Below are 14,338 nucleotides of genomic sequence, written 5' to 3' on the forward strand. Positions count from 1 at the left end.
ACCCCTTCTGCTGTCGGGGCCAACTCTTTTTGGTACCCGAACAGCAGCATCCAGTCCGGCCCTCCACCCCAAACCAAGCTGCCTGGTACCCAAGGCGGGTCACAAGCTCTTTTGGCGCCTGAGGCAGAAAAGCCCACAAGTTCCTCTTTCTGCTTCCTCCTTTGCAGTTATTACCCTACCATCATAAGATTAAATGCGGAACAATTTCCTGCCCTTTCATGACATCACCCCCAAGCGCCCCCCCCCCTCGGTCTGCCTCAGGGGAAGGGAAAATCCACAGGGTCAATCCATAAAGTGTGGCAGCAATGCAGGTGATTTCCCTGCATCCCTTCAAAGCAGCCAATCACTGAGTAATAACAATTATTTATCATTTATACCCCGCCCATCTGGCTGGGTTTCCCCAGCCGCTCTGGGCGGCTCCCAACACAATATTAAAAGCATGATAGAACATCAAACATTAAAAACTTCCCTAAACAGGGCTGTCTTCAGATGTCTTCTAAAAGTCAGAGAGTTGTTTATTTCCTTGGCTTCTGGTGGAAGGGCGTTCCACAGGGAGGGCGCCACTACCGAGAAGGCCCTCTTGTCTGGTTCCCTGTAACTTCACTTCTCGCAGGGAGGGAACCGCCAGAAGGCCCTCAGCACTGGACCTCAGTGTCCGGGCTGAGTCCCAGATGCCCACCTTAGAAAATCAAGCTGCCTGATACCCAAGAATTGTTGTAAACAAAATCTGCCCTTATTCCCTTATGGGGTATGCAAGAGCCCTTTATAGAGTCCTTTGTAGGTTCTCCATCGGTAGGTGAAAATAACAGAGGCCAACCAGAGAATATTGAGAAGCAAAGCAGCTAGTAAGCCTGATCTTTATTAAAGTTGTTTCAACAGGGTGCTCCCCTCACACACAGGAAGGGAGGAGGACCCAGAACCAAGGTGTGCCTGTCCTTATATAGACATTTTAAATTCCCTGCCCTGGAGCTCAAGACCACCCCTCCATACATCACACATACATCACAGAAGGGGTGTAACCCAAGACCACCCCTCACAAACATCATACCTACATCACAGAAAAGGTGGTCTACAACAGAAATTTGAATGTTGTTGTATTTCCTGTCTGCAAGGTTCTCTGATAATGCCTTATCTGATTGCCTTTCCTGGTAGTCTGGCCATTCCTTTGAGATGGTGATTTCCCAATTCCTGAGACAATGGGAAGGCCCCTCACCCCTCCCTCCTTGCAGAGAAAACATTTGGTCAGTTTGGGAGTCAAAATGGTTTCAGGATAGTCTTCCTGTGCTGCTCCAGACATGTGGTCCACATATCTATATACGTGCTTGGTTGGTACATTTATGAACATTTATTATATATAATAAATATAAGACCTTATATATATAAGACCTTAAATTTTTTATTACTAATTAAACCTAGGAACTGTGATCAGAGTGATATGTTGTGCCTGTTTGAGATAGACCATAAATGCACAGGAAAAGGTAGACCGGCAATCCCTTTGTTTCTAGACAGTCTTCCTTGGGTTACTTTTGACTCTATGGTGACCTCTTGTTGGGCAGCTGCTCATTGGAAATAGCAGAGCAGAGATTCAGGCCAGGCCAATTCCACCCGGTCCAAGTCAATCATCATCATCAGCAGGAGGAATTGGCACGGACGGTTTTCTCGTTCTACATTCCTAGCAACTAAGGTCTCACCCCATGCATCTGACGAAGTAGACTTGATGAAGTGGCACAATAAATTTGTTAAATCTTTCTGATAGCAAGAGCTGTTCGACAGTGGAATGGTCTCCCTTGGGAGGCTATGGACTCCCCTTTTAAGCAGAGGTTGGACGGCCACCTGTCTTGAATGCTTCAGCTCAGCTTCAGCATTGCAGGTGGTTGTGCTAGAGAACCATTGAGGTCCCTTCCAACTCTATAGTTCTATGAAAAGAAATGCTTTCACCGCAAGAAAGAAGCTTCCCTTCCTGGCAATTTTTTTATGATATATATAGTTTCACACTTCCCCATTCACAAATCACTATTTTGAAAACGTCACCCGAGATAAAGTACAACAGAACTGTTGGGAACTGTAGTTTGTTAAGGGTGACTGGAATAGTGGCTGTAAGTGGTCAGCACTTTTCACAAGTTACAGTTCCCCAGATTCTTTGGGGGGAGGCATTGTTATTATTATTATTATTATTGGTGCTTTTTTCTAAAAAAAGAAATGTTTAAAGATACTCTCATTTTCCTACTCATATTGAAATTCCTCACTTTAATGAGGCCAAACTTAGATTCACAAAATGTTTAGGGGTATGTGTACACCTGTGTCCCCCCCAGAAAAAGCTCCTCCTCCTCTTCCTCTTCCCCTTCTTCTTCTTCTTCTTCTTCTTCTTCTTCTTCTTCTTCCAATATTTATATCCTGTCTTTTTCCCTGATGAGGACTCTAGGTGGCTTACAACTAAAACAGAAACAGCTAAAAATATAGGCAGGAAACAGGGGGAAAACAAAAAAAATTAAAACCAATTAAGTAATAAGTTGTATAAGAGTACTTTACATGTACAATGTGTACCTCCAAGCCACGTACCTGTTCCTTCAGGGAAAGTGCAACCCCATCAAGAACAGGTAAGCTGCCAATTTCCCGAAGCTGGAAACCCATTAATCCACAGGATTTCCCATCATTGCAGAATCCAGCTTCCGTTCATGGGATGCCAACTGCCGTACGTCGTCATTGCATAAGCGAGTCAGCCGCAAACCTCAGGGAGGTTGTCAAACATGTTTGGTGTGTTCATCTTCAGATGATATCGCTGGGAACTGAGGAAGTCTCATTTGCAGAAGACGGAGGAGGAGGGTTGTTCCTGCGCCAATTTTTACATATGGGTGCTTGTTTTTTTTTTTACAACTTGAATCATCTATGAAAGTGAAGAACTCTCCCTTCCAAGGACAGAAAGCCTAGCTTCCAGGAATCAATCATCTCGCTTGCCGAAGCTGCTTTACTCGGGGCTGAAGAGAGAGCCTAGAGGATGGAGGATGAAGAAGGATATATGACAATAGACAGAGGAAGCAGAGAGACCTATGCGCCACCTGTTCCCCCAAAGCCACAAGGTATGGACCAAAACTGAGTTACAGTAAGCTTTAACTAGCTGGCAAGCAAATATTCCTGTCAAGGGTGTTTGATTTCTTACCAAAGTTGCTGGCTTGTCATTGTTAATAGGAGAGTGTGTGTGATTTAGTGCCCAGAGTATTGTAATAAGGTTTGGGAGCCTCGGGAGCAAATCCTCCCTGCTCAGCCACAAAGATCACCTTGGGGCATTTATTCTTTCTCAGTCTAATTCTTAATTTTGGGCCTGTTTTCAATTTCGTGTAAGCCGCCTCGAGTCCCAGAGTGGAGAAAACTCCACTGCAAAAAATCACCCGACCCAGGTCAGAGCTCTTTGTGGAGAACGATAAATTGACTCAGGTCTCTTCTCAAGAGAGCTTTCTTCTTCCTCCAACAATTAAGCTTGTCTTATAGAATATAAGAATATGTTCTATAAGACAAGCTTGTCTTATAGAATATATAAGACAAGCTTAATTGTCTTATAGAATATATAAGGGACGCGGGTGGCGCTATGGGTAAAAGCCTCAGCGCCTAGGGCTTGCCGATCGAAAGGTCGGCGGTTCGAATCCCCGCAATGGGGTGCGCTCCCATCGTTCGGTCCCAGCACCTGCCAACCTAGCAGTTCGAAAGCACTCCCAGGTGCAAGTAGATAAATAGGGACCGCTTACTAGCGGGAAGGTAAACAGCGTTTCTGTGTGCGGCTCTGGCTCGCCAGAGCAGCGATGTCACACTGGCCACGTGACCCGGAAGTGTCTCTTGAGTGAGATGGGCGCACAACCCTAGAGTCTGTCAAGACTGGCCCGTACAGGCAGGGGTACCTTTGCCTTTTTATAGAATATATACCCCAAACAGCACAGGCCCTGCACAAGCCAAGGAGATGGAAGACATCTGAAGGCAGCCCTGTTTAGGGAAGCTTTTAATGTTTGATGTATTACAGTATTTTAATATTTTTTGGGAAGCTGCCCAGAGTGGCTGGGGAAGCCCAGCCAGATGGGCGGGGTATAAATAATAAATTATTATCATTATTATTATTATTGAAGGAGACCATGTTAAGGGTTCAGTTGTTTTCAACAAGAGACTAGGCTACGTATAATTAAAACACATTTAGAGCACCCACAGGGACGCGGGTGGCGCTGTGGGTTAAACCACAGAGCCTAGGACTTGCCGATCACAAGGTCGGCGGTTCGAATCCCCGTGACGGGGTGAGCTCCCGTTGCTCGGTCCCTGCTCCTGCCAACCTAACAGTTCGAAAGCACATCAAAGTGCAAGTAGATAAATAGGTACCGCTCCGGCAGGAAGGTAAACGGCGTTTCCGTGAGCTGCTCTGGTTTGCCAGAAGCAGGTTAGTCATGCTGGCCACATGACCCGGAAGCTGTATGCCGGCTCCATTGGCCAATAAAGAGAGATGAGTGCCACAACCCCAGAGTTGGTCATGACCGAACCTAATTGTCAGGGGTCCCTTTAGCTTTACCTAGAGCACCCACACCTCCCAGTCCTAAGAACTGCAGTTTACTTCTCACAGAGCCACCACCCCCAGCACCCTTAACAAACTACAGTTCCCAGGATTATGGGGGGGGGGTGTATTTTAACTGTATGGTGTGTATGCCGCCTATAGGACCAGGCATTCGGTATGATTAATCTTATCAGCTCTCCACATATAGCGGTAAAAAAGCCGTGCTTGGGAAAGTAGCCTATTCAGGCGGATTGTGCTTCTTTCTTTGCCTCTGTGGTGAGGAACTATTCCGCAAGAATGGAAACTTTTAGGGCGGTACGTCATGCCTAATATTAGGCAACGTTCCTTCCAGGATCTGGTCACTTCACTGTGACTCATAAGAACTTAAAGAAAAGGAGCCAACATCTCTCAGGGGCCAGCCAGATGCTTGCATATCTGTAGTGTTTGCAACTGTATTCCTAAGTAGCGTATTTTTTGCTCTATAAGACTCACTTTTCCCCTCCTAAAAAGTAAGGGGAAATGTGTGCGCGTCTTATGGAGCGAATGCAGGCTGCGCAGCTATGCCAGAAGCCAGAACAGCAAGAGGGATTGCTGCTTTCACTGCGCAGCGATCCCTCTTGCTGTTCTGGCTTCTGAGATTCAGAATATTTTTTTTCTTCTTTTCCTCCTCCAAAAGTTAGGTGTGTCTTGTGGTCTGGTGCGTCTTATAGAGCGAAAAATAGGGTATATCCAAGAGTAGAACTTTACACCTGCCTGAGATTTCTGTAACCCCATTAAAAAGCCCCCTTCTTAGGGTTGCCATGTTTCTAGAAGTGAAATTCAGGACATGAAAGTTGTTGGCCTCAAAATTCCGGACGTTTTGTGCCGATTTTAAGAAATACACCCCCATCCGCCCGCCCCGGGACGCTATTTCCCCCAGTTAAATCCCGGACATGTCCAGGAAATTCTAGACGTACAGTGATACCTCGAGTTAAGTACTTAATTCGTTCTGGAGGTCCGTACTTAACCTGAAACTGTTCTTAACCTGAAGCACCACTTTAGCTGATGGGGCCTCCTGCTGCTGCCGCCGCGCTGCCGAAGCCCGATTTCTGTTCTTATCCTGAAGCAAAGTTCTTAACCTGAAGCACTATTTCTGGCTTAGTGGAGTGTGTAACCTGAAGTGTATGTAATCTGAAGCGTATGTAACCCGAGGTACCACTGTATGGCAAACCTGCCCCTTCTGGAATATCAAGGCCAGGCTCTTTGTACCATAGCAGTCATCAGGCACATGAGCAAGAAGCCATTAGCTCAGCTCTCGGTTCAGCTCAAATTCCTGCAGTGGTTTTAAACTAAGCTCAGTCCCCTCTGAACATTGGCCATTTGTGGCAAGGAGGGCAAAATAATCTTTGGTGCTATTCAGCTATGTTTTACTCAGAGCAGACACAGCAAAATCAACGAACCCGTGTTAATCCTGTTCATTCATTTCTGTGAGTCTGCTCTGAGTAAAATCTAGCTAACTACCACCCCTTATCTAGTAACAGTGAATTGATTCTCTAAGTGGGGATCCTTAGGTAGCAAAAACAGCACCATCTACGGAATCAGCAAGCCAGAGTGTGGAGTCCAGGTTTTGAAAGTACAATAAATATTGGAGGGTGTGGGCAGCAGTGGGACCCTAATGGAAGGGAACACCAAAACAACAACAACAACAATAATAATAAATTTTATTTGTATCCCGCTCTCCTCAGCCAAAGCCAGGCTCAGAGCGGCTAACATCATATAAATAAGACAATATGCATAATACAATATACAATATGCAAATAAAATAACATTCAACATTCAGTAAAATAATATAAAATAATATTAAATATCAGCATTTCAAAATTAAACAGAAATCCACTCAACAATTACAATAAGTAATTTCTAAACTCCAATCAATAAAACAACAGCAAACCACAGTGCACAACGTAATAATACATAATAATACAAGCCAATGAAAATAATCTTGCTCACTCCAGGGGCACAGAATGAAGACCAATTGGAGGGGTGGTGGTGGAATGGAGTATTCCCAGATGGGTTCACTTGGAACCCTGAATCCGAGCACTCCATGTGCTTCTGCTTTTCATAAAATGGCTGTGGTTGCGTTTTCCTGATGAAACTTTATCAACTCCACAGAAACTCCTTCGAAATGCTGCAAAGTCACGCTGAGGGTCTTACTGGCAGTCAGCATCGCTCTGAACGTGGCCCTGATCATTGTTCTTATAGGTAGGCTTCTGACCTATTCTAACTCATGGTGGGGCTGCCACATTTTTTCCTGGCTTTGCTCCTGTGTCAGAGACATGGGGAACCTCAAGCTGTCGTCATGGGCTGGCTGGATGCCAAGGAGTGGTGGGAGGAACCAGCTTGGGAAGAAGACTCAGAGCCAGGGACTGGTGGTGGACGATGAGGAGTGGCTGGAGAGAGAAGAGGGAGCAGATTGGGAGGAGGAGGTGTCAGGGGCAGAAAGAGGCAACAGGGTTTAGTGAGCAGGAAGAGGCTGTGGCAGAGAGCAGTCCGGAAGCAGAGGCGGAAGCAGAGATCAAGCAGGCTACTGAAGGTTTGTTAGAAGAAGAAGAGGAGTTTGGATTTGATATCCCGCTTTATCACTACCCTAAGGAGTCTCAAAGCGGCTAACAATCACCTTTCCCTTCCTCTCCCACAACAAACACTCTGTGAGATGAGTGGGGCTGAGAGACTTCAGAGAAGTGTGACTGGCCCAAGGTCACCCAGCAGCTGCATGTGGAGGAGCGGAGACGCGAACCCGGTTCACCAGATTACGAGTCTACCACTCTTAACCACTACACCACTGGTGTGGTGTAGTTAGGGGTGGTAAGATTCCTTGGGAAGAGGGACTGATTGTTAACCTGCTCAGGTAATTGTATACCCGTGCAGGGAATAAGGGTCTACTAACAGCACTCAAGATGATCAGCAGTGATGGCAGTCTAAGTGTAAAGCATGTTGCTATATCCTCATTATTAAGATTGGGAGAATACCTTGCAAAACCAAAAACCTATCCATGGACCCCTCTTCTTCTTCTTCTCCGCACAGTAGTTGAGCATGCTCAGTAGCCTGTCCTCTAAGAATGTTCCAGAAACAGGCAGATGGGCTGATCCACAGGAGTTTGGAGGAGGCCTGGATATTTCTTTTAAGTCTGTTTGCGGTAATTGCATATTTCTCCAGGTTCTTTATCTTCCATCAGATATTGTTGTGGAATGCAGCAGGGTATGCCTGCAAGAAAGTGTGACCTTTATCCCGGGCAGAACTTGCCCTTGGAGTTTGAAATCTCTTGAAATGTTAGATCTCCTCCTCCTCTCTTTTTTGTCCAGCGCAGCCTCAAGAGTGCTGAAGATGTTTTTACAATCCTGTTCAATGTATATTCAATGAATCACAGTTTTATATTTATACAGTGTATCAGGGCCGGCCCTACCATGTGGTAGAGGGAGGTGGCAAATCCTGAGGTGCAGAGAGGAGCTAGAAAGGCTTCAGCGCCTAAGCAAGCTTGTTGCCCTAGCATGGCCGGTGAGGTGACCTGCCTCAGGTGGCATGCTCCACAGAGGGCAGGAGATCCCAAACCAGACTGACTAAGCCAAAAACACATTTGAAAGCCAAAGTTGGGGAGACACCAGCAACAACACCTTGTGGGATGCCCCTTTTCTGTCAAGACTGGCAGTGAAAAGGGGAGGCTCCCACAGAGCAGCCATGTTGCTGCTGGTCTCTTCCCACCTGACCATCTGGACGGAGGATGTTGGTGGCAGACCTTGCCTCAGGCGCTGAAAGGTGTCGGACGGACCGACAGTATATACCGTATTTTTTGCTCTATAAGACTCACTTTTTCCCTCCTAAAAAGCAAGGGGAAATGTGTGTACGTCTTATGGAGCGAATTCAGAAGCCAGAACAGCAAGAGGGATTGCTGCTTTCACTGCGCAGCGATCCCTCGTGCTGTTCTGGCTTCTGAGATTCAGAATATTTTTTTTCTTGTTTTCCTCCTCCAAAAACTAGGTGCGTCTTGCGGTCTGGTGCGTCTTATAGAGCGAAAAATACGGTGCATAATTTACATACATAATAAAGAAACATGTGTTTAGTTTATTATACTGTTTGTTGTCAGGGCATGAGGCCTGTGCATGAGGCCTACTGTTGATCAATGCTGGTTACATAAGGACACAGGTTCTCCATCCCTGCCCTAACCTGAGCTATTCTGAAAGTTTTCCAGGTAAGAAACGCGGAAGGTGGTTCCTGTTCGCCAAGTTCCCCCAATTCGTGCACTGCGCTTCCAGGAAATCCAACAGGTAATTTAAACGCCTTTGTCTCTCTTTGAATGCAAAGCCTACCATAACCCTCCTTAATAATTTTACCATACATTTGTAAGGTTGCAGTACTACTCTTAAGGGACGCGGGTGGCGTTGTGGGTTAAACCACAGAGCTTAGGACTTGTCGATCAGAAGGTCGGTGTTTCAAATCCCCGCGACAGGGTGAGTTCCCGTTGCTCAGTCCCTGCTCCTGCCAACCTAGGAGTTCGAAAGCACGTCAAAGTAGATAAATAGGTACCGCTCCGGCGGGAAGGTAAACGGTGTTTCCGTGCGCTGCTCTGGTCCGCCAGAAGTGGCTTAGTCATGCTGGCCACATGACCTGGAAGCTGTATGCCGGCTCCCTCAGCCAATAAAGCGAGATGAGCGCCGCAACCCCAGAGTTGGCCACAACTGGACCTAATGGTCAGGGGTCCAGGGAAGCACGAAACATGTTTAGGACCAGAAAGTGTGTGTTGAAAAATTGCTTGACATTTTCAGTGGATGAGTACAAATCCTACGAAAGTGAAGTGACAAGGAAAAAACAACCTACTGCAAAATGGCCCAGGGAGGACTGAGTATGCCCGGTTGTGTGTTGGAGGAGGAAATTGAAAACAGGGAGCAAGGAGGAATGGAAGGGTCCACTTTCACGTTGAAGTGTCTTAAGTCAACAGAAACAGTAGGCAAGGGCTGAGGAACCTCAAGCCCTGTTGCGGCCTTTGCACCTCTGTGTCTCACCTTTAAGATTAATCCCCAGGCCACACTCCTCACCCAACCTGCTTGGCTCACATTCCTTTTTGACCTGCGAAATGGGTCCTTGAACTGAGATAAGGCCCATAGCTGCCAACTTTTCCCTTTTCTTGCGAGGAATCCTATTCAGAATAAGGGAATTTCCCTTTAAAAAGTGGAAACGTTGACAGCTATGATAAGGCCTCCTGCTGGCCTGGCTGGAGAGAGGAGGAACTTCCTGAGAAGTAAGAGCTGTTCAAAAGTGGAATTTGCTGCCAAGGAGTGTGGTGGAGTCTCCTTCTTTGGAGGTCTTTAAGCAGAGGCTTGGCAACCATATGTCAGGAGTGCTCTGATGGTGTTTCCTGCTTGGCAGGGGGTTGGACTTGATGGCCCTTGTGGTCTCTACCTACTCTATGATTCTGTGATTCAGCCAGGCCAGCAGGAGGATTCAAAACAGGTGTGCAGCTGACAACACAGTCACATCTGCTGCTCTGCTTCCTTTTGCCTCTGCACCTGCCAGTCAAATATATTTCTCCACGTTTTGGAAGGTGGAATATAGCAGCCAGGGAGGAATCTACCATCCTATGGTGTTATGTACTGAAGTTCTCACCCTGGGCCAGCAGGGGGATACTGTAGATAGTTATGCAAATAGGGGATCGAAAGTGACGTTCAGTGATTGGATAGTTTTAGAAAATGGTTACAGTTACGTTGTACTGGAGCTCTATGTAAGCAGGCTGACTGAACCCTTCAGTTCAGTTCTGTTCCGGCCTGTGAATAAGCAAGAGCTGTTTGAAGAATCGCTGTGTCGTCTGATATGTTCACCCACAACTTAACATACGGTCTGATCCTTCATTTCCTTTTCTTGCAGCCCGTGTGACTCTGGATCCAGACACGGCCCACCGGCGGCTGGTGGTATCCAAGGATGAGAAAAGTGTGCGATGGGGAGAGGTGGAGCAGACTCTTCCCAACAACACCAAGAGATTTAACCAGCGCGTTTGTGTACTGGGCAGGGAGGGATTCACTTCAGGCAAACACTGCTGGGAGGTTGGCGTGAAGGGCAAGGGGGAGTGGGCAGTGGGGGTGGCCAAGGAGTCTGTGAAGAGAGAGGGGCTGACAGACTTCAGCCCGGCTGCAGGCATCTGGGGGATAGGAGAATACGAGGGACTCGGGAACTACATAGCTTTCTCCACTCCCCACACAAAGCTCTCCTTTCGCAAGAGGCCACAGTGGATCCGCGTGTTTTTGGACTACACTGCAGGGCAGGTGGATTTTTTCGATCCGGAAACCCAGACCACAATCTACACGTTCAGCTCAGCCGCTTTTGGAGGGGAAAAGGTTCTCCCTTGGTTCCGTGTGTGGGATGGAACCGAACTTATTGTGCGTCCCTGAGACACTGGACTCCGCAGAAAAGGGTTCTTCTGCCTCTGGAGCAGCCTAGGCTCTGTGAACCCGGAAAACCTGACTGATATCTCTCCATAGCACCTTCCCGTGTTTTTACATAGTTTTTAATTGTCTTTAAATGGTTTGATTTCAGTTGCATTGTTTTAACGTTTCGATGCTTGTGATCCTGTGGTCCTTTGGAAGGAAAGGTGTACAGTGGTACCTTGGGTTAAGAACTTAATTCATTCTGGAGGTTCGTTCTTAACCTGAAACTGTTCTTAACCTGAGGTACCACTTTGGCTAATGGGGCCTCCCGCCGCCACCATGCAATTTCTGTTCTCATCCTGAGGTAAAGTTCTTAACCTGAGGTACTATTTCTGGGTTAGCGGAGTCTGTAACCTGAAGTGTCTGTAACCTGAGGTACCACTGCATTACAAATGTAATGAACAATAAGTAAGATAATCCTCTCAAATTATAGAGGCCTAGACTGAGGGGGAGGTTCCTATATAGTTATATCTCTATAATTGCAAGCAAACTGGTTTTCTTTTTAAGGAAACCACGGAAGCGAGTAAGGGCTGATCTACACTGATCTTTAAACGTTATTGAATATAATGTTATATACAGTTGTACCTTGGTTCTCAATAGGGACGCAGGTGGCACTGTGGGGTAAACCACAGAGCCTAGGACTTGCTGATCAGAAGGTCGGCAGTTCGAATCCCCACGACGGGGTGAGCTCCCGTTGCTCGGTCCCTGCTGCTGCCAACCTAGCAGTTCAAAAGCACCTCAAAGTGCAAGTAGATAAATAGGTACCGCTCCGGCGGGAAGGTAGACGGGGTTTCCGTGCGCTGCTCTGGTTTCGCCTGAAGCGGCTTAGCCATGCTGGCCACATGACCCGGAAGCTGTATGCCGGCTCCCTCGGCCAATAATGCGAGATGAGCTCCGCAACCCCAGAGTCGGCCACGACTGGACCTAATGGTCAGGAGTTCCTTTACCTTTACCTTGGTTCTCGAATGTCATCTGTTCCAAAAGTCCATTCGACTTCCGAAAACATTCGAAAACCAAGGCGCAGTTTCCGATTGGCTGCAGGAGCTTCCTTCACTCAATCAGAAGCTCTGTTTCCAAAGAATGTTTGAAAACCGGAACACTTCTGGGTTTTTGGCGTTTGGGAGCCAAAACGTATGAGCAGTGCTTTTTTTCTGGGGGTACTCAGGGGTACGCATATCCCTAAACATTTTGTGAATCTAAGTTTGGCCTCATTGAGGGGCAGTATTTCAATATGAGTAGGAAAATGAGAGTACCCCTAAACATATATTTTTTTTGGAAAAAAAGCACTGCGTACAAATACTAAGGCGTTTGAGAACCAAGATGCGACTGTAATGTTCAATGCAGTTTTCCATTGCCAGTGGCTTGCTGCTCTGTAGCGCCCTCTAGTGTTACATTTTAATGACGCATTTTTAACGTTATAAACTTCGGGTGTAGATCCGCCAAAGGTGCTTCGAGTAACTTGGGAGCATGTGAGTCATTGGAGCAGGGCAACATCCTACTTTGTGCTAATCTAGCATCTTGTATACATCTTGTATCTTTAAGCATGGTTTAAAGATTTTGCTTGCCAGAGGGATGCAAACTAGGTTTGGCCTAGCAGATGAGCAATATCAGCAGTCTGGGCTCCATACTACTTTGAGAAAAAGTTCCCGTGCGTGTTGAGAGAACAAAATTGAGACAGTTCAGACCTGAATCCTGGCAGAGAAGAGTGCTATTTTCATAAGCCAATTGGCTTTCTGGATTTAGTGGAGGGGGGCAGACTTCCATTTGCCAGGACATGTCGCTATAAAAACGGTTCCTTCTCAATACCAGCTCAGAGAAGGCAGGGAATGTATTTTAAAATGGGGTTATCAGAGTTTTTAGAGGGTTAACCAGGCTGGGATAGCTGGGATAGCAGGCTTGTTGGTTTTTGAATGTCTTATGTAGATTTTTCAATTTTGTTGTTCTGAATGGGACAATGACAATAAAGATTATCGGATCGGATCAAATGCAACTGTAGAGAAGACCACATGGAATGAGACTATCAGTTCAGAGAAGGACAATTGGAAGAAGCCAATTAAGGAAAGGATCACAGTTTGAAGAAAGGATTACAATTCAGAGAAGACTTAAACAGCAGAATTCAAAGAGCTGCACCCGTCTGCACATCTCACCTTTTCCCTATTTACATTTGTGCAGGATGCGTATATGAATAGGGGAATATCTTTGCAGGGTCAATCCCCACAAGGGCGAAAACACTTTGTTGTATTTTGTCAGGTAATAAAGCTTTGAGCTTTCGTTTTGGGCCTGGTTATTTGTCTGTATATTCCTTTGCAAAGGAAAACCCCAGATTGTGGTCTGGTTGTTTATCCTGATACCGTTTGCATCCCCTTTTGCAAAGAAAACACCTTACACTGAGTGTCTCAGCATAGACCAGGGGTCAGCAAACTTTTTCAGCAGGGGGCCAGTCCACTGTCCCTCAGACCTTGTGAGGGGCCGGACTATATTTTGAAAATAATAATAATGAATTCCTATGCCCCACAAATAACCCAGAGATGCATTTTAAATAAAGGGACACATTCTACTCATGTAAAAACACACTGATTCCTGGACCATCCACGGGCCAGATTTAGAAGGCAATTGGGCCGGATCCGGCCCCCGGGCCTTAGTTTGCCTACCCATGGCATAGACGCGTAAAGCAAGGCTGTTATTTGAAGTTTGCTATCCAGTTTGATCCCTGAACTGGGTTGTAGCCCTAACAATCCAATGCAACTCTGAGCTCTTCATAGAATATCAGTATGGGAGTTGTAGTTCAGCAATAGCTGGAGAGCCAAAGTGTTATGTACTGAAGTTCTCACCCTGGGCCAGCAGGGGGATACTGTAGATAGTTATGCAAATAAGGGATCGAAAGTGACGTTCAGTGAATGGATAGTTTTAGAAAATTGTTACAGTTACGTTGTAGTTGAGCTTTATATAAGCAGGTTGGCTGAACCCTTCAGTTCAGTTCTGTTCTGGCCTGTGAAAAAGCAAGAGCTGTTTGAAGAATCGCTGTGTCGTCTGATATGTTCACCCACAACTTAACACAAAGATTCCCTATAACCGCTGTGAGTTGGAAGGGAACCCTTAGGGCAATCTAGTCTAGTGCCCTTCAATGCAGGAGGTTCTGTATTACACACACACACACACACACACACACACACACAGTTAAAACACACTTGCTTTTAAACTGCTGATGCAAGTTTGAGGTATCTCGTGTTAACATGGTACAACATCCTTTTCAAAGTCGATCTTGCAAACTACTAAAAAATAAGGAAGCTGTTTAAATTCAGCTGCAAGCCAATCCCAAGTGTCCAAGAAGCCTTGTGGGGTTTTGATAGATGTCCCTGAA

General features: G+C 46.3%; 1 protein-coding gene across 1 annotated transcript; it reads left to right on the plus strand.

Annotated features, from left to right (window-relative positions):
• The first annotated feature begins 2,923 nt into the window (after positions 1-2,923).
• LOC310670856 (butyrophilin subfamily 1 member A1-like) lies at positions 2,924-11,541 on the plus strand. Its single transcript, XM_083426665.1, has 4 exons — positions 2,924-3,077; positions 6,677-6,766; positions 8,743-8,826; positions 10,421-11,541. The coding sequence occupies exons 1-4, from the start codon at positions 2,996-2,998 to the stop codon at positions 10,939-10,941; spliced, it is 777 nt and encodes a 258-aa protein (XP_083282791.1). The 5' UTR covers positions 2,924-2,995; the 3' UTR covers positions 10,942-11,541.
• Positions 11,542-14,338: the final 2,797 nt, after the last annotated feature.

This window comes from Podarcis tiliguerta (assembly GCF_965153285.1).
Source record: "Podarcis tiliguerta genome assembly, chromosome: 2".
Lineage (NCBI taxonomy): Eukaryota > Metazoa > Chordata > Lepidosauria > Squamata > Lacertidae > Podarcis > Podarcis tiliguerta.